The 27,120-nt window shown below is 35.4% G+C and overlaps 1 protein-coding gene across 9 annotated transcripts; it reads left to right on the forward strand.

Annotated features, from left to right (window-relative positions):
- The first annotated feature begins 1,712 nt into the window (after positions 1-1,712).
- Positions 1,713-27,120, forward strand: LOC103722255 (PI-PLC X domain-containing protein At5g67130-like). 9 transcript variants are annotated; one of them, XR_015987319.2, is made up of 11 exons: positions 1,713-1,868; positions 1,984-2,127; positions 2,248-2,370; positions 4,716-4,853; positions 4,946-5,044; positions 5,464-5,767; positions 5,932-6,041; positions 6,145-6,368; positions 11,781-13,807; positions 25,176-25,262; positions 26,621-27,120. XR_015987319.2 is itself a non-coding variant. In XM_039126119.3 (9 exons), exons 1-9 carry the CDS (start codon positions 1,836-1,838, stop codon positions 26,654-26,656), a joined length of 1,188 nt encoding a protein of 395 aa, XP_038982047.2. In that variant the 5' UTR covers positions 1,713-1,835; the 3' UTR covers positions 26,657-27,120. The 9 variants fall into 9 exon arrangements, 3 of the variants coding, with proteins under 3 accessions (XP_038982047.2, XP_088578404.1, XP_088578410.1); XR_015987320.2 differs by having other exon boundaries at positions 11,792-13,807; XR_015987321.2 differs by lacking the exon at positions 25,176-25,262 and having other exon boundaries at positions 11,792-13,807.

The following is a 27,120-nucleotide window of genomic DNA, read 5'->3' on the forward strand; positions in this document are numbered from 1 at the left end:
ATATTTGCTATATTTATAATAAAAAAATATAATTTTAATGGCTTAAGAATATTTTTTAGAATAAAGAATCCCAATTTATAATATATCCCTCATTAGTTTTTTTTTATAAAATAAACTCTAAAAAAAACAAGAATCATTTTTTTTATTTTCTCCCTAACCAAACTTTTTTTTCTTCTTTTTTTCATGAACAAAACAAATTCTAAAAAATTTGGCCATTTTCAGTCTGCACGAATATTAAAGCATGCTTTCTAGAAATTGGAAATCATATCTTTGTGGGGCAACGCCCATATCCAACTCGATCCAAAAGATTGGGGTTTGATATTTTTTTTTAATAGAAACCCAATCCATCTAGGAGTAAGGTCAAGTCCTATTGGAGCATGGGGCGGATTCAAACATGCTAAAACTCATTATATTACTTGATCCTTTGTCTTGTTTGTGCCGGGTATCATGTGGGTTCTATTATAAAAAAAAACTAAGATCTCTTTATAATTATATCATAAAAATAATTTATTAATGATATATTGAAAGTATCATTTATATATATATATATATATATATATATATATATATATATATATATATATATATATATATATATATATATATATATATATATATATATATATATATATATATATATATATATATACATACACATTTGTAAGTTCTTGAGCAATGCAATATTCCAATTTTTTTAAAAACTATTTTTTGGAAAAATACACTATAAATAGAATAACAAGATTTTATGTTATATATCATATAAACCATAAGGTCTTGATCAAGTTTAGACTTGGTCTGGCTCCTAAAACTTGGCCCCGATGGTCTGATGAATTACCATCCTCCCCCTCTATTATTTTTCTCACCTTCGCTTGCCCAAGTAGAGATTACACATAGGATATGGTATAAACTCAGGAAAATATTAAACCGTGTCATAAGAGATTCTGCGAGCCAACCGTGAAGCAGACGCATCAACCACCAATCATTCGTTTGCCATATAACTTTTTTTTTCATGAATACTATTCTAAATATCTAATTTTACATAAATATTCTTCCAAATTAATATTTGTATCTATATTCTTCTAAAACACTTGTTTTGTTTTTTTATTTTTTTATTTTTATTTTTGCATATATACCAACGCCATCTAACGCCGTTAAAAAATTAACGCTTTCAAATTAAAATAACTAAAATATTTTTACTGAGTAGATGTGGAAAAAGAAATATTTATAAGAGAGCGATGGAAGACAAAAAAATAATTTCAAAATTTTATTTTATTTTTAATTAAAATAAATATAGTTTTTAATAACAGAACCATTGTATTAAGAATATTTGTGTAGCATTTTATGAGAATAAAAAATAAATATAAATTTTAAAAAGATATTTATGTAAATTTAAATTTTCAGAAGATATTTATGAAAAAAAAAACTTAAAAAAAAAAAAAAGTCTTTTGTGCTGCTCCTTTCTTTCTCCCCATTTCTGCACGTAGCTGCTACGTTTAGAATATCTAACCGCTACTCCCCAAGATCATGCTAGACAGCATTTGTTCGTCTCCTCTTCCTTATTCCCGACGAGGAGGAAGTCGCTTCTCTGACATGGGTCCCAGCCTCTGGAAAAATTCCAACATTAACGTTGAAAGCCTTCTTCGTACCTTTTACTCTGGTCCACATTTGTGGACCATAAGACCCGGTCCATTTCAAGCTCTGGATCAGGATCGATGTGCCTGTTCCTTGGTGTACAAGGCTAGGAATTCAGTAGAAAAACTTTGATTTCATCCTCTTCTTTCGACTTCATTGTGTTGCCAACTTTTCACCATTCATGGTAGAATAATATTTGTTGGATGCAAAAAGAAAGAAAAGATACACCATATATGGTACCCCCGGCACATCACAATAGTACCTGGCTTTGGCTTCTCAGCCAGCATTTGGTGTTAAGATTTGTTTCCTCCTTTCACATTATCTAATCTCAACCTTCCTTCTCTATGCAAGGGTACTAAAGAGTCCCTGCCGCTTTGGCTACATATTTCCTGCAGCATCCTGGAGTTTCTCCCACTTTCTCAAATGGACCTTCTCAAGAGCATGCTTGTACTCATCTTGGTGGCTTTTATTGGCTGCTTCAATGGAGAATCTAAGGTTAGAATTCCTTTGCATTTCAGTTGTAATACACTAATACCAGCTTGCACTGGATTTTAAGAAGGAATTTTGCTACAATATTTTTATTGTTCTTGAGGAAAAATTCTATTATATATGCAGCTTCTTGATGAGTGCTCTTCAGACAGTGATTGTGAAGCCGGATTGTATTGCTTCTCCTGCTCCCAAGGGTTCTCGGGTTCGAGGTGTGTTAGGTCAGCAATCACAGACCAATTCAAGTTATTGGTACTCTTTTTCCCCACTCATGTAGTTTAATTCTGCTTATCTCTTCCTTGTTTCTTGTCTCAAACAAAGTAGACTATCTTCCTCCTTTGATTGCCTGTCGCAAAGTGAATGAGGAATTGGATGTGCAGCGATCTTGATAAGTATGTCAGAATGAGTATTAGAAGAGGATATCATACTCTAGGTGTTTGAAGTTGTCCTTTCAAACTTGGTTTCCTTTCTATGCAACTAAATGGATACAGTTATGAGTTTTCTCAAGTTTTTTTTGCTTAAAAATGTTTTTTTAAATATCTTAACCAAATATTGCTGCATCATTGGAGAATTTTACCTCAGGTACATGTGATATTTCTCCTACTATCTTTCATTAGTATTGTTACTGCAAATTTAGGTTCTAATATGAAGAAGGATTGGACTCGATTCGACTTATCAACTTAGGGCAAACAAGCAAATGGGATTTGATTCTCTATCTCGGTATGCATGGCTAACAATCAAGCAAGCAACTTATTCAAAACCAACTGTATCATATCTTGATTTTTCTACTTCCTTGCTACTTTTTCCTAACAAAGGTTCCGCAGATTTCTTTTCCCATTACAAATACAATTGATGCCATGGACTTTCTTTAGGAATTACCTAATATGCAACCAAATCACGGTTGCGAGCAGCATGGGGTTGTCCTCGTAGCAAGTCATTAGATTGCATTGTTGCCTTGTTGCTTTGCATCTTAAATTTGTGATTTGATGTTATATCTGAAAATTACTTTTGATGATTTCTCAACATGTCTGTCTCCCCCCCCCCCTCTCTCTCTCTCACGCACATCCTTATGCGCATGTACATAGAGAGAACTGCCACCAACCCTTTGGTTGAATGTATGGAACCTTGTTCAGAATGTTCTTTGTTCATTTCTGTCAGTTTTTAAGGCATCTGCAATTCAATCTGATTCCCTTTTGAATCTCAGTGTAAAATAGGTCATCCATACTTTCTAATATCATGTCAACTTCTCTAAGTATGCTTTATTCATATTAAATTCCTTTGACAGTTCTATTCAACTCTTTCATCTTTAGGTCATCTTGTTTTCTCTGCAGTGCCTACTCTGGAAAAAAAAAAAATCCTTTATGTACTAGAAAATTTCTTCTGTAATTCCTTATCAACCCCTTTTTTTCAACATTTTCCCAGACAACCATATAAGAATAATCTAAATCTGCCTGCTTTCTTGGACTAGAAGGCCTCCGATGTGGAAGCCTTTTCTGTTTCATGGGAGGAGAAGTATTTCCCCAAAAAAGAACTAATCTGGTAGGAAAGAAAGAATCACTTCTGTCGGAATGTTCGCATCAATCTCCAGTTCTCCACTGCAAACTAATTTTGCATGCTTAATACCAGTAAATATGAGAGGTAAAACTCAAGGTTCGCCGTACCGGTACCGAACCCCGTACCGGTGCCGCACTAGTATAGGCGTACCGAGTGTCGGTACGGTACCGTACGCTCGGTACCGACCGTACCGACATTGGTGTACCGATACCGGTACCCATCGGTACGGGTACGGTACGCTCGGTACCGACCGGTACAGCGAACCTTGGGTAAAAGTTTAGTAAGGTCTGCTGTTCCCTAATGAAAGTACCACACTTTTCTCACCATTGATTATTGGCAGTAGAATCTGCCAATATAATTTTTGTTTGCTAAAAGATAACCATTGGCTTTCCATTCTCTAGGACCTGTAACTGTGTTGATGACAAAAGGTAAGACCTTAACTTGGCAAGAAATTATCTCTTAAACCAACACAAGTAATTTCCCATGAACCCCGTTGCATGACTTTGTCATGCCAATTTGGTAGCCACATCTCAATCTCTCTCTCTTTTATTGGGTCCATTAGATAATTAGAGAGCATATAATTCCATGATGTATCAGTATGCTACTCCCTTGCTACTTCTCATCTCAAAGAGCTTCTTTGGTATTTTAGCTAGACTCTTTTTTATGCTCACTTCCATGCATTTTATTAGACAAAAGTCTGAAGCAGATACTCATTTCGTTTCTCTGGAAGAAAGACTCTGTTTCCAAGAAACTTGTTTGCACATGTTCATATATTTAATATTATGTTATGCATGAATATTTTATAGAAAAACTTTGTGATTAGTCATACCACAATATGCTCAGTCATAGTACTGTATCCTCCCATCGGATGATGAAATACCCTTTCATCTCATGATCATTCATATCAAATCTCCAAATTGCAATCCTACATGCTAAAAGAAGGACTTTCTTTGTTATTTTTTTCTACCTTAGAGAATTTGCTCGATATTTTTATAGTGTTCCCACATGCTGATAATTATGTTCTTTCTGTTTCTTTGCCACAGAATAACTCATTGCCTTTCAATAAGTATGCATATCTCACTACGCACAACTCTTATGCAATTGATGGGGAACCATCACATACTGGAGTTCCGCGAAATGCTTTCACGAACCAAGAGGACACTCTTACCCAGCAGTTAAATGTAGATCCTTCTCTAATTTGCAATTATTTTTTGTTGAAGTTTGTTTTCAAAAGAAAAACATCATTCTCTTGTTTAAATTCTTTGATGTCTAGAATGGTGTCCGAGCCTTGATGTTGGATACTTATGACTTTAAAGATGATGTGTGGTTGTGCCACTCAAGTGGAGGGAAATGCTTCAACATAACAGCATTCGTGAGTATAGTCATGCAGTTCTCTATCATAAGCATTCCACTTATCTTAATTTTTTATTTTTTATTTTTCAATATATTCAACTCTGTTTCTAGATTGTAAGTCTTGTTTGTCATCTTTAGTAGCTGGCTTGCTAATAAATTAGGCTGCCATCATATGCTTATGTTGTCAGAAGAAATTTTCAGTATGATTCGCTGTTCTGTTTCCATCAAAGTCTTGCCTTGCTAAACGTCTTTTTTTCTTAATTTATCATTGCATTATTCCTTGTTCTAATACCTCCTTTATTAGCTATTAAGTGTTCATTATTTTAATTTTATAATATTGGGTGTGACATTGCAAAATTTTTCTTACTTGGATACTTAAGTAATAAAGAGCATAGCTACTTTTTTTGGTCAGCCAACTAAAGCAATCTATTATTTTAGGAACCAGCCATTGATACTATGAAAGAGATTGAAGCGTTCCTATCTACAAATCCTTCTGAGATTGTTACATTGATCTTAGAAGATTATGTTCAGGCAGCAAACGGATTAACAAAGGTCTTCAATGAATCAGGTTTGTTAGAGTACTGGTTTCCAGTCTCAAACATGCCCCAGAACGGTGAGGACTGGCCCCTTGTACATGACATGGTTTCTAACAATCACCGCCTGATCGTCTTCACATCTATCGAATCCAAACAAGATACAGAAGGGATTGCCTATCAATGGAACTACATGGTTGAAAACCAGTGTAAGCAAAAAAAATCCTCCTCTTCTTCAATGCATGTTCTCTTGTGTCAGTAGTGCCATATAATGCACATTTTGTCATGTACATAGTTCTTCAATGTTAATGGAATAGGACTTGCAGTCGAAAGGTCAATACACTTAATCAAAAATATTTTCTTGGTGAGTTAGGGAGATCTGCTACTAGGATTTATCATATTATAATGGTACAAATGCCCCAACTCTCAGTCGGCAGAAATCCGAAGGCTGTTATTGGTGTTTCAAATGAATTACAAGCAATGGCATGTGCCTTCTTTCATCTACTATTCATTTGAAAAATTCTATTACATGATTGTCCTTCAACTCTGTTAAATTTCTTGTACACTGTTGTTGGTTGTTACATAGATGGCGATGATGGAATGAAGGCTGGGACATGCTTTAACCGGGCCGAGTCTTCAACTCTCAGTGATGCAAGCAAATATCTAGTTCTAGTGAACTATTTTCGAACAATACCAGAAAAATCAAGAACATGTGTAGATAATTCAGCAGACCTCATTAACATGCTCCACACATGTTATGGTGCTGCTGGTAATCGATGGGCAAATTTTGTGGCTGTCAATTACTACAAGGTATGTGCAAACACATTGCTCTCTGCTTTTAGTTGGTTCTAGGTTTGTCATACTTTTAACTTAGCTAGGTAACAAGTGTTATAGATTGCTGTAAGGGAACTTATATAGATACACGTACCGACAAGAAAACTGCAAGGGTTGTATGGAAAATATTCGTTCGATCAGATAGGATCTTGAGGATGATAGTGTTATTTTGATGATTAACAAGCAATAATCAAGAGTATGTTACAAGTTAATTCGATACTTCATTTATAAGTCTGTTACTCTCATTATATTCGTATAATAAGATAAAGATGCATTTCATTGTTTATATGGATGAATCTAACCTTGAGTTGCAGCAAAGTGTGGATTGAGTCGACCCCAAGGTTGATTGGGTCGACCCCGGCACATAAAGAAAGCATCTGGCACACTTCTGCAAAAATGACACGGATGAACAGTAGTTGGGTCGACCCAAGGAAAGCATGAGTCGACCCAAACCTCAAGCCTCAAGAAAACAGTTCTCTGGAAACACTGAGAGGGTCGACCCAAGAGGAAGTTGAGTCGACCCAAGCTTGAGTCGACCCAAACACTGAGAGGGTCGACCCAAAGGCAGTGACAGAATACATTGACAGAATAGGTTCTCTGGAAACCCTGAGAGGGTCGACCCAAGTGAAAGTTGAGTCGACCCAACTGAACCTTGAGTCGACCCAAAGAAATGTTGAGTCGACCCAAGTGAAGGAAGGCTGAATTACAAGTTTCTGTGGTTCTGAGAGGGTCGACGCAAGGAAAGGTTGAGTCGACCCAAGTGAAAGTTGGGTCGACCCAAGAAAAGGTTGAGTCGACCCAAGCACGGGCAGAAGCATAACGGCTAGTTCTGCAAAAGTACTTTTTGTCCTTCCAACAGTGAGTAACGGCTAGTTTTTGGATTGTGAGCCCGGAAAACAATCCAACTGTAATCCGCGGGATTATAGTGAATTTCCAAGGGGTCGCTTGGGGAGTGGACGTAGGTGCTTAGGAGAGCACCGAACCACTATACTTCTTGTTGTTTGTATTGTGATTTGTTTAATTCCACTAACTCATCAATTAACATAAGTAAGATAGTTAAAATTAAGAGAAACCAATTCACCCCCCCTCTTGGCTTGTCACCTTGGGCAACAAGTGGTATCAGAGCAAGGTGCTCCAATAGTACTTATTGATCTCACAATCAAGAGTTAAAGATCATGACAACCCAAGTGGGATGTTCTATGAGTGAGGGGCAATCCACAAATAGACCTCCTCTATTTAATGGCACAAATTACACATACTGGAAAGCTAGGATGAGGATATTCATTCAAGCTTTAGACTATGAATTGTGGTATATCATTACTAGAGGACCTCACACACCCACAATTAGTATAGAGGGCACTATCATACCCAAACCAGAAATGGATTGGAATGAAAGTGATAGAAGATTAGCACAATTAAATGCAAAAGCAATTAATGTACTTTACTGTTCATTAGATGTAAGTGAATTCAATAGAATATCTACATGCATCTCTGCAAAAGAAATTTGGGACAAACTTGAGGTCACACATGAAGGGACTAATCAAGTTGAGGAGTCAAGTTCGGAAGAGGAAGATCATTAAGAGATGGCCCAAATATGTCATATGGCCAATGACGATGAGGTAGATTCTGAACTTGAATGTGATTTTACTGTTGATGAATTACATGATGCATTTTTAGAACTCATGGAAGAACATAAAAAACTAATCAATAAAAATAAAGTTCTAAAAGAAGAAAATCAATCTCTTATCAAAGATAAGTTAAAACTATCTCATAACTATGAAACATTAAGTAGGAAACTCACAAATGAAACCAAGAATCTAATTGCTGAAAATGTCAAGTTCAAAGAAGATGCTGAAAAATATAAATCCTTAGTAGATAAGTTTACACTTAGTTCTACCAAATTAAATATGATTCTTGATAGTCAAAAAGCTGTATATAATAAGGCTGGATTAGGATATAAAACAAATAGAAAACAAAAATACTTAAAGAACATTTTTGTAAAAGCTAAAAATGAAAATATTACTTGTCATTGCTGCAATAAATTAGGACATAAAGCATATGAATGTAACTATAGAAAGTCCAGTCAAAACAAATTGAGTAATAATCATAAGCTTAAATTCAAGAAAGTTTGGGTTCCAAAAGAAACATCAAGTACTAACCCTAAAGGACCCAACATAGTTTGGGTACCTAAAGCTCTTTCTTGATCTTTATTACAGGGGTGTCTTGCAGCTAATAAATTGGAAAAACGATGGTATCTAGATAGCGGCTGTTCAAGACACATGACCGGTGACGTAGATCAATTTGTCACCTTGGAATCTAAGAAGGGTGGAGTAGTAACCTATGGAGACAATGAAAAAGGGTATATCATTGGAAAGGGTAAAATTTTCATTACTCCATCTACTTTCATAGAAAATGTCTTATTAGTTAAGGGTTTGAAACATAACCTACTTAGCATAAGTCAATTTTGTGATAAAGGGTTTAAAGTCACATTTGAAGCATCAATATGCATAATCATAAATCCTAAAGATAATAACATTGTACTAGTAGGACAAAGGCAAAGAAATATTTACATGGTAGATCTTCATGATTTAGGCAAGAAAAATGGATTATGTTTAATTACTAATGAAGAAAAGAAAAATGAAACAAGTTGGCTTTGGCATCGTAGACTAGGACATGCTAGTATGGAATTAATATCAAAACTAGTCAAGAAGGAATTAATAAAAGATGTGCCAAAATTGATTTTTGAAAAGGACAAAATCTGTGGACCATGCTCATTAGGAAAACAAACTAAATCATCTTTCAAATCAAAGAATATAGTATCAATAACTAGGCCTTTTGAACTCATACACATGGATTTATTTGGACCTACTAGAACTGCGAGTCTAGGAGGGAAGAAGTATGGACTAGTTATTGTAGATGACTTTTCAAGATATACATGGGTTTCATTTTTGGCACATAAGAATGAAGCATTTTCAGAATTCTTGAAACACTATAATTACATCATAAATGAAAAGAAGCTCACCTTAGTAGCAATTCGAAGTGATCATGGAACTGAATTTGAAAATCAACACTTTAAAGAATTTTGTAATAAAAACGGTATCTCACATCAATTTTCAGCACCTAGAACGCCTCAACAAAATGGAGTTGTTGAAAGGAAAAACAGAACATTGGCAGAAATGGCACGCACGATGTTGTGCGAGTCAAATCTTCCAAAGTACTTTTGGGCTGAAGCTATAAGCACTGTGAGAATGATAGTGTTATTTTGATGATTAACAAGCATTTAACAAGAGTATGTTATAAGTTAAATCGATACTTCATTTATAAGTTCATTACTCTCAGTATATTTGTATAAATTGATATAGATACATTTCATTGTTTATTTGAATGAATCTAACCTTGAGAATGCAGCAAAGTGTGGATTGAGTCGACCCAAAGGTTGATTGGGTCGACCCCGGCACATCAAGAAGTCATTTGGCACACTTCTGCAAAATTGGCACAGATGAACAGTGAGTTGGGTCGACCCAAGAAAAGCATGAGTCGACCCAAACATGAAGAACCCCAAAACAAGACAGAAAAATGGTTCTCTGGATTTACTGAGAGGGTCGACCCAAGAAGAAGTTGAGTCGACCCAAGTAAACCTTGAGTCGACCCAAAGAAAGGTTGAGTCGACCCAAGTGAAGAAAGGCTGAAATTCAAGATTCTGAATTTTCTGAAAGTTGGGTCGACCCAAGAAAAGTTTGAGCTGACCCAAGGTTGAGTCGACCCAAGAAAAGTTTGAGCTGACCCAAGGTTGAGTCGACCCAAAGAAAGGTTGGGTCGACCCAAGGAAAGGAAGGCTGAATTTCAAGTTTCTGTGTTTTCTGAGAGGGTCGACCCAAGGAAAGGTTGAGTCGACCCAAGGCAAAGTTGGGTCGACCCAAGGACAGGTTGAGCCGACCCAAACACGGGCTGAACATAACGGCTAGTTGTGCAGAAATGCTTTTTGGACTCCCAACGGCTATAAACGGCTAGTTTCTTTAATCCAACGGTCAGAAAGGACTATTTGGAGGTTGGAGAAGTATTTAAGAGGGAGTATTCATCAGAAGAAGTAAGCCTTGGGGGAAAATACATCAAGTGCATTCAAGAGAGAACCCTAGCAAGGCAAGCCTCATCCAAGTGCTTCATTCAAGAATCAAAAGAAAGGGGTTGAGCAGTTTCAAAGAGGCATCAAGAGCTCCATCCTCCCTTGAAGAAGTGAAGCATCCTTGACAAAGAAGAGAGAAGCCACTTCAAAGCGATAAATATTTTCTAACTCTTCTTTGTAGTTTATATTGTTTTATATGCTCATTTAGGAGTTTGAATCTTTCTTTTTGTTTGTCAAAACTACTTGTTGTAAGGTTTGTTGGTAAGCCCGTAAAACTAACATTGTAGGTTGTTGGTAAGCCCGTAAAACCAACGTAGGTTGTTGGTAAGCCCGTAAAACCAACGTAGGTTGTTGGTAACCCCGTAAAACCAACGTAGGTTGTTGGTAAGCCCGTAAAACCAACGTAGGTTGTTGGAAACCCCGTAAAACCAACATAGGTTCTTGGTAAGCCCGTAAAACCAATTGTGAAGGTTTGTTGGTGAGCCCGTAAAACCAACATAGGTTCTTGGTGATCCCGGAAAACCAAATTGTAAAGGTTTTGGATTGTGAGCCCGGAAAACAATCCTACTGTAATCCGAGGGGTTATAGTAAAATTCCCAAGGGGACGCTTGGGGAGTGGACGTAGGTGCCTTGGGGTGCACCGAACCACTATATATCGCTGTGTTTGTGTTGTGCTTGTTCTTATGCTTATTCTTGCATTATCTTTCATCTTTACTCTAGTTTAATTCATTCAAGTAATTTATGAAAGCATTCACCGCACTTAATTACGAAAGTTTTTAAAAGCACTAAAATTTAGAAAAACCCAATTCACCCCCCCCTCTTGGATTGTCACCTTGGGCAACAAGTGGTATCAGAGCAAGGTGCTCTAATAGTACCCATTGATCTCACAATCAAGAGTTAAAGATCATGACAACCCAAGTGGGATGTTCTATACGAGAGGGACAATTAATTGATAGACCACCTCTATTTAATGGCACAAACTACACTTATTGGAAAGCTAGAATGAGGATATTCATTCAAGCTTCAAACTATGAATTATGGTACATCATTACCAGAGGCCCTCACTCACTCTCTCACACTATTAATGAAAAAGACTTAGCACAATTGAATGCTAATGCTATGAACATACTATATTGTGCTATCCATGAAACTGAATTTAATAAAATCTCTGCATGCTTATCTGCTAAGGAAATCTGGGATACTTTAGAAAATATCTATGACAATATTCAGATTAGCTCACATGTGCTTCAATTACATACTAACAGTGAGCCTGCAGAAAACGATGTTGAATCTCCCAATCCGGAAGAAAGAACAACAAATGAAGAATTCGGTGATGAAAACAAGGATCCATACCCAAACACCGAAAAATTCAAAAGCTTCCTAAAGACAAAGAAGAAGAGGAAGCAAGAAGAAAGGAAGAAAGAGATAAAAAGCAAGAAAGCCTTGACCAAGGAAGAGTCAAGCAAGAAAATGAAAGTGAGGAGCAACAATAATGATACTAGCTCCAAAGAACTACAAGAGGTAACTAACTTATGCTTTATGGCACAAGAAGATAAGGTAAAATCTGAATCTGATTTCACACCTAATGAATTTCAGGAAGAATTCTCTTATGATGAACTATTAAATGCTTTTCATGATTTGTATGGTGAATGTAGAAAATTAGCTACGAAAAATAAAAATCTTAAAAAGATAAATCTGGAAATGTCAGAAGAAAGAAATTCTTCCGCTAAAATGAGAGACAAATTAAACTCTGAGAATGAACGCTTAAGATTAAATTCGGAAGAATTGATTCAGAAAAATCAGAATTTAATTAAAGAAAATCAAAACTTAAGTGAAGAAGTTAACCAATTGAAATCTTTTATTAACAAATTCACTGTAAGTTTAGAAAGATTAAAAACGATGTTTGAAAGCCAACATGCTGTTTTTGATAAATCAAGACTTGGTTGGATTCCTTTGCTCAATAATAAACCCCTAAAGAAAAAGGTTATCAATTCGCCAAGCAAACCATCAAATAAGATAACTTATTTCAAACATAAAAAGATTGGGCATAAAAACTTTACCTATGGTTCTAATACAAGCAAATCAAATGATAAAATTATTACAATTAAACAGATTTGGATTCCAAAAGGAACCATATGCACTAACTCCCAAAGACCCAAGCAAGCTTGGGTACCTAAAATGAAAAACTGAGATTATCTTGCAAATGTGTCAAAGCAGCCCTTGAAACTCATGTGAAACTCTTAATTGGGTGCCATGGCACGTGACTTATAAATAAATTTTATTTCATCATTTGTGAATGTAATTTAAATTGTCATTTTATGTCTTGATATGCTTAACTTTATAAATTCAGTTAGGCTATTGAATATTTATTAAATGCCTTGTATGTATGACAAATCTTATCTACACGATCTTAGCATGAAATTTTCTAGTGCTTGCATGATGATAAGAAAACAATGAATGAATATGTATAACTTTCTCCTTCAAGTTTTCAAAATCTAAATTTTCTCTCTAGTATAAATGATAGATGCTGATTTCATGCCTTCATGTTAAAACTTCATTGAGCATAATCTTTGTATCCATGATTAATATCTTTCTCTAAAATTATCTCAAATTCTACTGATTAATTGTAACATGTCATGCTTAACTTGATCATAAAAATCTTTTAAAGCATGAATATTAATTCTTTTAAACTATCACTCATAAGTCAAAATAAAATCCTAATTGCTCTAAAAGAAGATTGCTCAACTCCCTGAAACATGATTATTAGTGTTGAAAACTAAATCATAATCAAAATTTTTGATAGAAACAACTGTTTAAGATAATTTGATTAAAACTCAACTTGTATATCTTATTGATAATTATCTTAAGCAAATAGAATCTAAGCTAAATTAATTCTGAAAATAAAAATTTTTTTTTGACCTTGATGAATCCTTCTATTGCCTCACATGCTTGTCCTTGAACCATTTTACTTAATGAAGTTATCTCTTTAGTTCAAGTGACTTGTGCTTGCTTATATTTAGACAATCTCTTGAGTAAAGTGACTTAATATTCAATTATTGTCATATCTTATGTTGAGTCATCTAGCTAAGAAATATATTGTATGAATGTTTTGTATCTTGAAGAAACTAATGACTTTCCTTCAAGAAAGAAAAAGATTTCATTAATGATACAGGATTTATGAGCAAGAAATTTCAACTTGAAGGACACCTCGATGAAAGATACAATAAACATTCCCTTGCAAACAAAAAAAAAAGGAGATTTTCTTCAGCCAAGGGTGTAAAGAATCTAAAAGGTATTTGGCTTGAAGAATGCTAAATGCATTGGTAATCTAAACCCTTCTCTTGTGAGTTAGTTGAGCAAAATTAATAGTCTAAAATTATATGGTAGCATGATTAAATATTTAATTGCTAATCTTCTTGATATCATGCTTCATTCTCATGCTAATGATAATTGTTTCATGGTATGATTAAATTGAAGTTCACTTTTGCCTGTATAATGCATAACCATGAAATACACAAGTTTATGCCTCAAGTTTCTAATTCAAAATAACTTGTGATAAGCTATGAATCATTGGGCATAATGAAAATGCTGTTTGCATGATATATATTTATATGCAGCATATTAGATTAATTCTTTATTCTGCTCTTTCATGTAACTACTTGAAAATAACAAAAAGAGAGAGAGATAAAGAAAAAGAAAATGAACATTGCTCAGAAGAAGTAAAAGCTAAGTAAATACTCCAATCTTAAGTAAAAGCAGCGCAAGCATAATATATTCAGCATATTTGTGAGACTTGTGTGAACATTCTTTTGGAAGGGATAAAATCCGTAATTAATTATATTTAACTAGGGAGAGTTTGGAGTGAATATCTTGTTGCTAAAGAGAACAGTTTAACATTTCTACATTGCTCATTATAGGGATGGTGCCAATGGGAAGGCTAGTGGTAGTACCCGGCACTATTTGACCCAACTATTCGGTGTAGGGCATATTAGGGACGGCACAAGAGGGAGGCTAGTGGTAGTACCTCGTGCCCCTTCCAACTCCACCGGATAGGGAGCAAATAGAATATAGAGCATAGAAAAGTAAAACCGAAAAATAAATGAAGATAATCAAAATGTTCATTGAATGGTTAAAGAAAGAAATTAAAAATTTGGGGAATGAATGATAAATAAATGAAAATATATAAGAAGGTTGTGAAAAATCAAATGAAGTTTCAATCACTTGAAAACACACCTTAAGGATAAAATCAGTGCTAAATTGTATTTAAATAAAAAAAAAATTTTATTTGAAAAGAATTGATTTTGATCCATGACATGCTTGTTATGTTTTGCATACTTTGAATTATATATTTTCAATATTCAGTTTGAAATGCTTCATGCTTGAATAATTTGATTGAAACATGTTTCTACCAATAGCAAATTTATTTTTCTTTATAACACTCATAATTTGGAATAGGCTTTAACTTTGTATACAAGTTTTTGCTTCACCTTTGACTTCGAAATAACTTGTGCCTCAAAGCCTAATGAAAATTGTTTTACTTGTATTCTATACTCATCAATGATATGTTGGATTTCTCTTGTACTCTCTTGATCAAAAATAAAATTTCTTATTAAATCGGTTCCAATGCTTGAATGTTTGAAAAATTACATAAAGAATTTTTCTAAAAATATTTTTGAAAGAAATTTTAGATTTGTCGTTCATGATCAACTTTGAAATCTGAAAGTTGAATATATTTATAAAAAGAAGAAGAAAAGGATAATCTGAATTTGCAAATTAGGCAGAATGAATTGATTATAATTTATCTTTCAACTTGCCTAACATTAGTACATAATGTCCTCCAATTTGTACCAAAATTCAATATGAATTACAAAGATTCTGGATGTGCTCTAATGTTTTTGAAATATGTGTTTTCAATCTTAATGATTTAAGATGAGCTACAATGTGAAGATACATATCTCAAATTACAACTTTGAAAGCCTCCTTGAGAATCTTTATGAAATTCAGAATCTGATTTTGTATAAAAGCTTAAACTCAATATGAATTTCTAGATAAAACTACAGCTTAAGAAAAATAGAATAATTCTGATGCCTTGATTGCTTGCCCCGATACGCATCTGAAACATATCATTTCTTATCTTCAAAGTGTACCAATATTGGTCTGAATGATGTGTCTTTCGATGATCTTGATTGCAAACAAATATTTTTAATATATGATTTTATTTTAATATTGAAAAGATTTATTGTGCTTCATATATTCATTGCTGAAAAACTATGACTAAGAAATTAATACTTTGAATATACACTCCTGCATAATTAAATGCTTCCATAAAAAAAAAAAAACTATTTTTAAGAAAAGAGTGAATGATCTTAAGTCTAGAAATATTTCAGCTCACTCAAATGATTCTTAAAAGAAAGAAAATGTAAATACTTTTGAAAGAATTTGAGCTTCAAATGAATCATTTTCTGATTAATATTTCAGTACATTTTCTCAAAGATTAAGAGGAAGCATAACTTGTTCTTAAAAGATTAAAAAGAGTGATTGCTATAAATTTTGAATAATTCTAGATCACTCTACATTCTTGATATCATAAAGTTTCAGTTTTATTCACGTTTATCATTAAAATCTGAAATTCAACAAAAGATAAGAATAATTAAAGAAGAATGCATCTTTTAAGGGGGAGCTTTAGATATTCAGTATCTTATCCTAAAGTTACTTTAATTTGATGCATACCTTGAATTTTATGGATTAATTAATTAAGAGGGAGAAAGAAAATTTCAGAGGGAGAGATCATATAGAACTTAATCATGTAAATTCACAACTAGAGATAAGAGAAAGAATACTAAATGTAAAGTGGTATTAAACTTTGTGCTTCATTGAATATCTTTTGAAAGTTGGATTTTTATCTGTACTTAATTTGTAAACCACTTGTTTTGAAAACTAAGTGAAAAGGATTCCAGTTGTCTTAGCATTGAAAATTTACTTTGGAATCCACTAATGATCTCTTATTGGCTTGCACTTTAGTGTTTCAATCCTGAGCCAATCCATTTTAATTGATTTTGATGCTATGATCTTTAAAGAAGTAAAAGAAAGTCTTTAAGAGAGCTTTAAAAGAACATTCAAAGCCCTGAATTTTATGTATCCTACACTGCATAAATTCATGTTTTGGTATCTATGCCCCAATACTTTTATATCATGAAAGAACCTTGAAGTCATTAAGAATTAACGATTCAACATAATTTTATATTTTTCGAGCATATAAGTTTTGATCTTTATCTGCTCTTATACTATACTCTGAAAATTAATTTGATTGCTCTCATTTTGCTATATACTTAATATATTAAAAAAAAAGTTGGATTTTCATCCGTGCCTTTCTTTGAATATTATTCTTGAAACTTCTTGAAATAACTTGAAAAAGATTCCATCTACACTTGATTTGAAAAATATCTTTGGAATCTACAGTTAGAGATCTCTTTTGGCTCACATCTTAAATGTCTCATTTCTAAAGCCAAACACATAGAAATAAGATATCATTTTATTAGGGATCATGTGCAAAATGGAAACATATGTATTGAACATATATGCACTGAAAAACAATTAGCCGACATATTTATAAAACCCTTGAGTAAAGATAGATTCTCCACGCTAAGGAGAGAATTAGGTATATGTGATCCTTTTTATTGAAGAAATATAAAAGGGAGCAAGTAGTTTCATGATACATTCCTCCAATTTCTAAAAATCCATGAAACATGAGTCAAACTTGTTATCTATAGATTCCTTACTCATGTATCATTGTTCCAGAAAGAATTTATAAGGATTGGAAGCAAGGAAAATTTTTAGAAACAAAAAGGAAGAGAAAAGAAAAATTCTGCACTTGGGTCAACCCAACCCAGAATAGGGTCGACCCAACGTTGAGTCGACCCAAGAAGTTTCTTGAGTCGACCCAACGTCGGGATCCCACTGTTAAAAGGGGGACCCGTGAGCTATCTAGGGCACTGTTTACCCTTTGTCCTCTTCCGAAAACCCTATTTCCCACTCTCAAATCTTCTCCAATCATCTCCAAATAGTAGAATACTTCAAGATCTTGGAGAAATGGGACCCAAGAGAGCCGTAGTCAAGCTATCCGGGAGAGTCTCACGATCTTTCTTTAAAGCCTAGGATATGTATCTAGTTCTCATATTTATTTTGTGTTTATCATGTATCTTAAACTTTGATTAAGGAACATTGTGCTTTTGTTTTTGGCATGAATGTACTAAAATGTTCCTATTTTGATCAATGAAGTTTGAAGTTTGTTATTTTTTTTGCATCTTTTTCCATGTATCTTTTTGATGATAACAAAAAGGGGGCGAAGTAAGGAAAGAGTATTAGGGGAGAAGTAAAGATATCTTTAGGGGAGAAGTAAAGATATCTTTAGAGTAAATAAATTAGAGTAAATAAAGTAACAAAAAGGGAAGAAGTAAAGAAAGGAGAAGTAAAGAAAGAGAAATAAGGGGAGAAGTAAAGAAAGAGTAATAGGGGGAGAAGTAAAGGGAGAAGTAAAGATATCTTTAGAGTAAATAGAATAACAAAAAGGGGGAGAAGTAAAGAAAGAGTAATAAGAGGAGAAGTAAAGAAAGAAAGAGAAATAATTTGTAAAACAAATTGAAAATCATATAGGAAAGCATATACATCCAAGGGGGAGCAATTTGCAACAATGAAAATGATCAACTCAAAAATTTATATCAAATTTCAGAATTTGGCACATATAATTTCAGAATTTGGCACGCACCTTTCACACCTCGATACATAATCTGAAACTCATGTTTTATCTCAAATTTTTGGAGTTTCATCTTTAATGAATTATAAATGAAAGGGGGAGTAACTCAAAAAGTCAAATTGGCAACATTTAAATGATATAGGGGGAGACTTCACTCTTATATATGAAAAGCTGAAATTCAGCAAGTTAAGCCCTTTTCAAAAACTGATTTTAAGATAAGTATCAATAGGCTCATACTCTTTATTTTGTAATCATCAAAAAGGGGGAGATTGAGAATGATAGTGTTATTTTGATGATTAACAAGCATTTAACAAGAGTATGTTATAAGTTAAATCGATACTTCATTTATAAGTTCATTACTCTCAGTATATTTGTATAAATTGATATAGATACATTTCATTGTTTATTTGAATGAATCTAACCTTGAGAATGCAGCAAAGTGTGGATTGAGTCGACCCAAAGGTTGATTGGGTCGACCCCGGCACATCAAGAAGTCATTTGGCACACTTCTGCAAAATTGGCACAGATGAACAGTGAGTTGGGTCGACCCAAGAAAAGCATGAGTCGACCCAAATATGAAGAACCCCAAAACAAGACAGAAAAATGGTTCTCTGGATTTACTGAGAGGGTCGACCCAAGAAGAAGTTGAGTCGACCCAAGTAAACCTTGAGTCGACCCAAAGAAAGGTTGAGTCGACCCAAGTGAAGAAAGGCTGAAATTCAAGATTCTGAATTTTCTGAAAGTTGGGTCGACCCAAGAAAAGTTTGAGCTGACCCAAGGTTGAGTCGACCCAAGAAAAGTTTGAGCTGACCCAAGGTTGAGTCGACCCAAAGAAAGGTTGGGTCGACCCAAGGAAAGGAAGGCTGAATTTCAAGTTTCTGTGTTTTCTGAGAGGGTCGACCCAAGGAAAGGTTGAGTCGACCCAAGGCAAAGTTGGGTCGACCCAAGGACAGGTTGAGCCGACCCAAACACGGGCTGAACATAACGGCTAGTTGTGCAGAAATGCTTTTTGGACTCCCAACGGCTATAAACGGCTAGTTTCTTTAATCCAACGGTCAGAAAGGACTATTTGGAGGTTGGAGAAGTATTTAAGAGGGAGTATTCATCAGAAGAAGTAAGCCTTGGGGGAAAATACATCAAGTGCATTCAAGAGAGAACCCTAGCAAGGCAAGCCTCATCCAAGTGCTTCATTCAAGAATCAAAAGAAAGGGGTTGAGCAGTTTCAAAGAGGCATCAAGAGCTCCATCCTCCCTTGAAGAAGTGAAGCATCCTTGACAAAGAAGAGAGAAGCCACTTCAAAGCGATAAATATTTTCTAACTCTTCTTTGTAGTTTATATTGTTTTATATGCTCATTTAGGAGTTTGAATCTTTCTTTTTGTTTGTCAAAACTACTTGTTGTAAGGTTTGTTGGTAAGCCCGTAAAACCAACATTGTAGGTTGTTGGTAAGCCCGTAAAACCAACGTAGGTTGTTGGTAAGCCCGTAAAACCAACGTAGGTTGTTGGTAACCCCGTAAAACCAACGTAGGTTGTTGGTAAGCCCGTAAAACCAACGTAGGTTGTTGGAAACCCCGTAAAACCAACATAGGTTCTTGGTAAGCCCGTAAAACCAATTGTGAAGGTTTGTTGGTGAGCCCGTAAAACCAACATAGGTTCTTGGTGATCCCGGAAAACCAAATTGTAAAGGTTTTGGATTGTGAGCCCGGAAAACAATCCTACTGTAATCCGAGGGGTTATAGTAAAATTCCCAAGGGGACGCTTGGGGAGTGGACGTAGGTGCCTTGGGGTGCACCGAACCACTATATATCGCTGTGTTTGTGTTGTGCTTGTTCTTATGCTTATTCTTGCATTATCTTTCATCTTTACTCTAGTTTAATTCATTCAAGTAATTTATGAAAGCATTCACCGCACTTAATTACGAAAGTTTTTAAAAGCACTAAAATTTAGAAAAACCCAATTCACCCCCCCTCTTGGATTGTCACCTTGGGCAACACACTGCTTGCCATATTCTAAATTGGGTTTTAATACGACCTATAACCAAGAAAACTCCTTATGAACTTTGGAAGAATAAGAAACCAACCGCTAAATATCTTAGAGTATTTGGATGTAGATGTTTCATTTTAAACAATGGCAAGGAGTATCTAAGTAAATTTGATGCCAAGTCAGATGAAGGTATCTTCTTAGGATACTCCACATCTAGCAGGGCATACAGAGTATTCAATAAAAGAACTCTTGTAGTCGAAGAGTCAGTTAATATCATATTTGATGAGTCTGATAGTGAGTCTGCTAGGAAAGAAAATATTCTTGATGATGATACAGGAATTATTAACTTTGAAAAGGTGAATATTGATGATGTGCCAATTCAAGATAAGGGAGATGATTGCGTGCCACCACAATCTCAAAACTTGCCAAAGGAATGGAGGTATGCATATGGACACCCTAAAGACTTAATCATTGGTGATCCATCTCAAGGGATAAGAACTCGATCCTCTCTTAAAAATTTAAATGATTATCTTGCTTTTGTTTCACAGTTAGAACCTAAGACTTATGAAGAAGCTGAAAAAGATACCAATTGGATAAATGCCATGCAAGAAGAATTAAATCAATTCAAAAGAAGTAATGTATGGACATTAACTGAAAGACCAAAGCATAACTCTGTAATTGGAACAAAATGGATCTTTAGAAATAAATTAGATGAAAATGGGTTAGTTATAAGAAATAAAGCTAGACTTGTAGCTAAGGGATACAATCAAGAAGAAGGGATAGATTTTGATGAAACATTTGCTCCTGTAGCTAGATTAGAGGCTATTAGATTACTTCTAGCTTTTGCATGTTTCATGGATTTCAAATTGTATCAAATGGATGTAAAAAGTGCATTCTTAAACGGTTTTATAGAGGAAGAAGTATATGTAGAGCAACCTCCTGGTTTTGAGAATCATGAATTGCCAAATCATGTGTTTAGACTACATAAGGCATTATATGGATTGAAGCAAGCACCTAGGACTTGGTATGATCGATTAAGCAAATTTCTACTAAATAATGACTTTAGTAAAGGAAATGTAGATAAAACACTGTTTCCAAAAGAAAGGACGAAAATCTATTAGTGGTACAAATATATGTAGATGACATAATCTTTGGTGCCACAAATGATACTCTTTGCAAAGAATTTGCTGATTTAATGCACGGAGAATTCAAAATGAGTTTGATGGGAGAACTAAAGTTCTTTCTAGGATTATAAATCAAACAAACTAAAGAAGGTATCTTCATTCATCAAACTAAGTATACAAAGAAAATACTAAAGAAGTTTGGGAATGAAAATCATAAGGGAGTAGGCACTCCAATGAATCCTACTAGTAAGCTAGACAAAGATGAGAAAGAAAAGAGTATTGATATTAAGCTTTATAGAGGACTAATTGGATCCTTGCTCTACCTTACTGCTAGTAGACCAGACATCGTGTTTAGTGTAGGAATATGTGCTAGATACCAATCAGATCCTAAGGAGTCACATTTAAGTGCTGTTAAAAGAATCCTTAGATATTTAAGAGGAACTACGAACATAGAATTATGGTACTCAAGAGACTCCTGTCTAGATTTGCTTGCATACTCAGATGCTGATTTTGCTGGATGCAAATTAGATAGGAAGACCACTAGTGGAACATGTCAATTTTTAGGAAACAACTTAGTATCATGGTTTAGCAAAAAGCAGAATTCAGTGGCACTGTCGACAGCTGAAGCTGAATATATAGCTGCTGGCAGTTGTTGTGCTCAAGTACTATGGCTTAAGCAACAACTAGAGGACTATGGAGTTAAGCTAGATAACATTCCTATTAAGTGTGATAATACTAGTGCCATCAACCTCACTAAAAATCCAGTTCAGCATTCTAAAGCCAAACACATAGAAATAAGATATCATTTTATTAGGGATCATGTGCAGAATGGAAACATATGTATTGAGCATATATGCACTGAAAAACAATTAGCTGACATATTCACAAAACCCTTGAGTGAAGATAGATTCTGCACGCTAAGGAGGGAATTAGGCATATGTGATCCTTTTTATTGAAGAGATATAAAAGGGAGCAAGCAGTCTCATGATACATTCCTCCCATTTCTAAAAACCCATGAAATATGAGTCAAACTTGTCATCTATAAATTCCTTACTCATGTATCATTGTCCCAGAAAGAATTTGTAAGGATTGGAAGCAAGAAAAATTTTTAGAAGCGAAAAGGAAGAGAAAGGAAAAATTTCTGAACTTGGGTCGACCCAACCCAAAATAGGGTCGACCCAACGTTGAGTCGACCCTAGAAAATTCTTGAGTCGACCCAACGTCGGGACCCCACTGTTAAAAGGGGGACCAGTGAGCTATCTAGGGCACTGTTTACACTTTGTCCTCTTCCGAAAACCCTATTTTCCACTCTCCAATCTCCTCCAATCATCTCCAAACAGTAGATTACTTCACAATCTTGGAGAAATGGGACCCAAGAGGGTGATGTTCGTGCTGGAGCAGGGATTCAGGGTGATGCACCAGAGGGTGATGCACCAGATATTGGAGACCCTATCCCTGAGGATGAGGAGCATATGGATCATCCTACTGCACCTTTAGAGGCTGGACCATCGTCATCTGTTCCTACCGGAGACACAGATGAGTTCTGGAGTAGGATGACTGAGCTTATGTCAGCTCAGGCGAGGACTATCACTGATGGGCTGACGAGCAGACTAGATATCATGTCTGCTGAGATCAGTGATCTGAGAGAGCAGATAGGAGCTCTACGGCGAGAGAGAGAAACTCATGGACCATCTGTGCCACAGGCAGCTGAGTCAGAGATTTCGGCACAGAGTCATCCAGCTCGCCGTGCTCCACGCCAGACTCAGTCTCATCAGGCTCGACCTCCCCTCGCCACTTATACTAGGAGGATGAGGACTAGATCACAGCCATTAGATACTCCCTAGGCTGATATTAGTATTTCTGTTTAGAGCCTAGGATATGTATCTAGTTCTCATATGTATTTTGTGTTGATCATGTATTTTAAACTTTGATTGAGGAACATTGTATTTGTTTTTGTTTTTGGCATTAATTGTACTAAAATGTTCCTATTTTGATCAATGAAGTTTAAATGTTTGTTAATTATTGTGTATATTCCCATGCACCTATTTGATGATAACAAAAAGGGGAAGAAGTAAGGAAAGACAAGTTGAAAATTATAAGTTGTGTAAGAAAGAGAAATAAGTTGTCAAACAAGTTGAAAATTATAATAGGAAAGCATATACATTTAAGGGGGAGCAATTTGTAACAATGAAAATGATCAAATCTAAAATTTCTATTGAATTTCAGAATTTGGCACATAGAATTTCAAAATTTGGCACATACCTTTCACACACATAATCTGAAACTCATGCTTTATCTCAAATTTTTGAAGTTTCGTCTTTAATGAAATATAAATGAAAGGGGGAGCAATTCAAAAAGTCAAATTGGAAGCATTTGGATAAAATAGGGGGAGACTTCACTCTCATATTTGAAAAGCTGAAATTCAGCAACTTGAGCCCTTTTAAAACTGATTTTAAGATAAGTATTAATAGGCTCATACTCTATATTTTGTAATCATCAAAAAGGGGGAGATTGAGGATGATAGTATTATTTTGATGATTAACAAGCAATAATCAAGAGTATGTTACAAGTTAATTCGATACTTCATTTATAAGTCTGTTACTCTCATTATATTCGTATAATAAGATAAAGATGCATTTCATTGTTTATATGGATGAGTCTAACCTTGAGTTGCAGCAAAGTGTGGATTGAGTCGACCCCAAGGTTGATTGGGTCGACCCCGGCACATAAAGAAAGCATCTGGCACACTTCTGCAAAAATGGCGCGGATGAACAGTAGTTGGGTCGACCCAAGGAAAGCATGAGTCGACCCAAACCTCAAGCCTCAAGAAAATAGTTCTCTGGAAACACTGAGAGGGTCGACCCAAGAGGAAGTTGAGTCGACCCAAGCTTGAGTCGACCCAAACACTGAGAGGGTCGACCCAAAGGCAGTGACAGAATACATTGACAGAATAGGTTCTTTGGAAACCCTGAAAGGGTCGACCCAAGTGAAAGTTGAGTCGACCCAACTGAATCTTGAGTCGACCCAAAGAAATGTTAGTCGACCCAAGTGAAGGAAGGCTGAATTACAAGTTTCTGTGGTTCTGAGAGGGTCGACCCAAGGAAAGGTTGAGTCGACCCAAGTGAAAGTTGGGTCGACCCAAGAAAAGGTTGAGTCGACCCAAGCACGGGCAGAAGCATAACGGCTAGTTCTGCAAAAGTACTTTTTGTCCTTCCAACAGTGAGTAACGGCTAGTTTTTGAATTCTAACCATTGGGGCTTGTCTAAAACCAACATAGGTTTTTGGTGAACCCGGAAAACCAAAGTGTAAAGGTTTTTGGATTGTGAGCCCGGAAAACAATCCAACTGTAATCCGCGGGATTATAGTGAATTCCCAAGGGTCGCTTGGGGAGTGGACGTAGGTGCTTAGGAGAGCACCGAACCACTATACTTCTTGTTGTTTGTATTGTGATTTGTTTAATTCCACTAACTCATCAATTAACATAAGTAAGATAGTTAAAATTAAGAGAAACCAATTCACCCCCCCCCCCCCCCCTCTTGGCTTGTCACCTTGGGCAACAGATCTTTTGACTGTTTCCATACCAGGGCAGAATATGGCATGCACTGAAGCTGTGTAATCATACATGTCATCTGACCTTGCTTGGGTCATTTGAGACATGTCTAGTAAACAATGCTCCTTTAGTTGGAGTATTGGATGGAGTCTGTATTCTAATGTTTGTCGCTAACTAGTGATGTTTTCAGTGACTCTATATACCATGAGAGAACAAGGAAATTCTAAGGTCTCAGCTTATTTTGACTGCAGAGGAGTGAGGGAGGGGGAGCATTTCAGGCGACAGACATGCTTAACGGGAGGCTGTTGTGTGGTTGTGATGATGTCCATGCCTGCACTGTAAGATCTTCATTTGTGCCTCTGCCCTTTATGTTCTTAAAACATTTCAAACTTATAACTGTTGAAAGGAGTATAATATGGATCCAATGGACTTAAACTTATTGGTGCAAATCCAGTTCAAACTAGTTGCAGCAGGTGATTGCCCAATCTATCACCATAGCTAAACACGATAATCATATGAATGGAACTCCATATTTAGGACACATGTAAGATCTACTATGAAGGAGATTGCATGATGCCTAACATAATCCAGATGGATTCCATTTTCTTGCCCAAATGTCATTAAGATGTGCCAGTAGCTTAATACTGTTCCAGTAATCCCATAGATAAATCAAATAATAAAAAGGCATGAATTTTGAGGCACTTTTATGTCCAATGCTAAGTGGTGTCTTATGAAATTTACCTTACTTTGAAGCATACCTGCTAACACAAACTGTTGATTAGAAGTGTATTCTCCAAGCACACATCTGCACTGTTCAAGGGTCTCAGTCGCAACCTTTAAGTGGTGCATATATACTTACTGCACTACTTTAGCATGCAGTGACATAAAGTTCATTGATCATAAATAAAGTTACCTTCTCGACCTTTTTATTAGATATGGTGGAACGGTTTTTGAATTAGTCATATCAAAATATGGTCTATTGCAACTCAGAGGCATGCTACTGTTGATGGAATCAGGCAACTCTGCAGTGGTTATATAACATGTGGATTCTGAATTTGTGTTTTAGGAATGCAATAGTTATTCAAGACAAAAATCCCCCAAAAGTTTAGTAGTTTGTTATTCAAGACAATATAAGGCCTTGTATTGATCTGAATGTTGGATATTTGAGGGGCCCATAAGCATTGCTTGAGTTTAAGCAGAAACTGGATTGAATTGGGAGGTGATCAAACTAGGAGGGATTAATTTAGTAATGACCAAATTACACAAGGATCTAAGTTGTTGCAAATGATAATACCGGAGAGTTTGCTTCAGCTGATACGGACATGTAAAGCATAGAAAGGGGACAGACCTTATGTAGGGGATTACTCAAAATATAGTTTATGATTCATTATAAATTAGAAAGAGCCTAGGCAAGACATGGATAGAAAGACTGAGATATGATCTAATGATGGTTCCAATTTGGGAAAACCTAACCTTAAATAGCACCCAGATTCCTCTTCATAAATAAGACTCTGGTAGATGTAGAAATGCTTGCATTAAACTGCAATTCCAGTTAGTTAATTTTAGGAAAAGGCAGCATAACAGCAATGCAAATAAGGAGATTGTGATGCAATGACATTTATTTTCAAGTAAGTTGCAATAAATTTGGAGAAAGGAATAAAAAATTTCTTAACATATTTTTTCTCTGTCTGTGCAGCCTGGGTCTACTTCTGGGGCATGCACTCCTCCATAACAGTGATGGTGGAACAACTCCTTGGAATATAAGGCATTTGTGGTTGCAAGAACCCCATGAGTGGCAAATTAGCACAGCATCTAACGATAATGCCTTCAAGCTGTGTCTATCTCTTTAATTATCTACAAATCCCTTAAAGCATTGTTCTGAAAAGTTGTGGCAGCAGGAGGATATCATGGGGAGACTGAAATATGTAACAGATTGGTGATAATTAGATATAGTGAAACTTTCTGCCTGATGAACATGTGTGAGCTGGATGGCTTCTTTTGTTGCTTGACAGCAAACAATTGCTTCTTTTCATTGGTTTGTCTGATCCTGAAAATAAACTGGTCTAAACTCTGACCAGAGTCTGGATTACATTACATTAGACAACAGTTTTGCTAAGTCTCTCTGTTTCTTTGAAAGAGATACATTTATTTGATGCTCATTTTCTTTAGGATTTATGTGAGAAAGCATTAATGTCA

The sequence above is a fragment of the Phoenix dactylifera genome, chromosome 1, assembly GCF_051530095.1.
Source record: "Phoenix dactylifera cultivar Ajwa chromosome 1, Ajwa_hap1_PhDact_Kaust_v1.1, whole genome shotgun sequence".
In the NCBI taxonomy this organism is placed as follows: domain Eukaryota; kingdom Viridiplantae; phylum Streptophyta; class Magnoliopsida; order Arecales; family Arecaceae; genus Phoenix; species Phoenix dactylifera.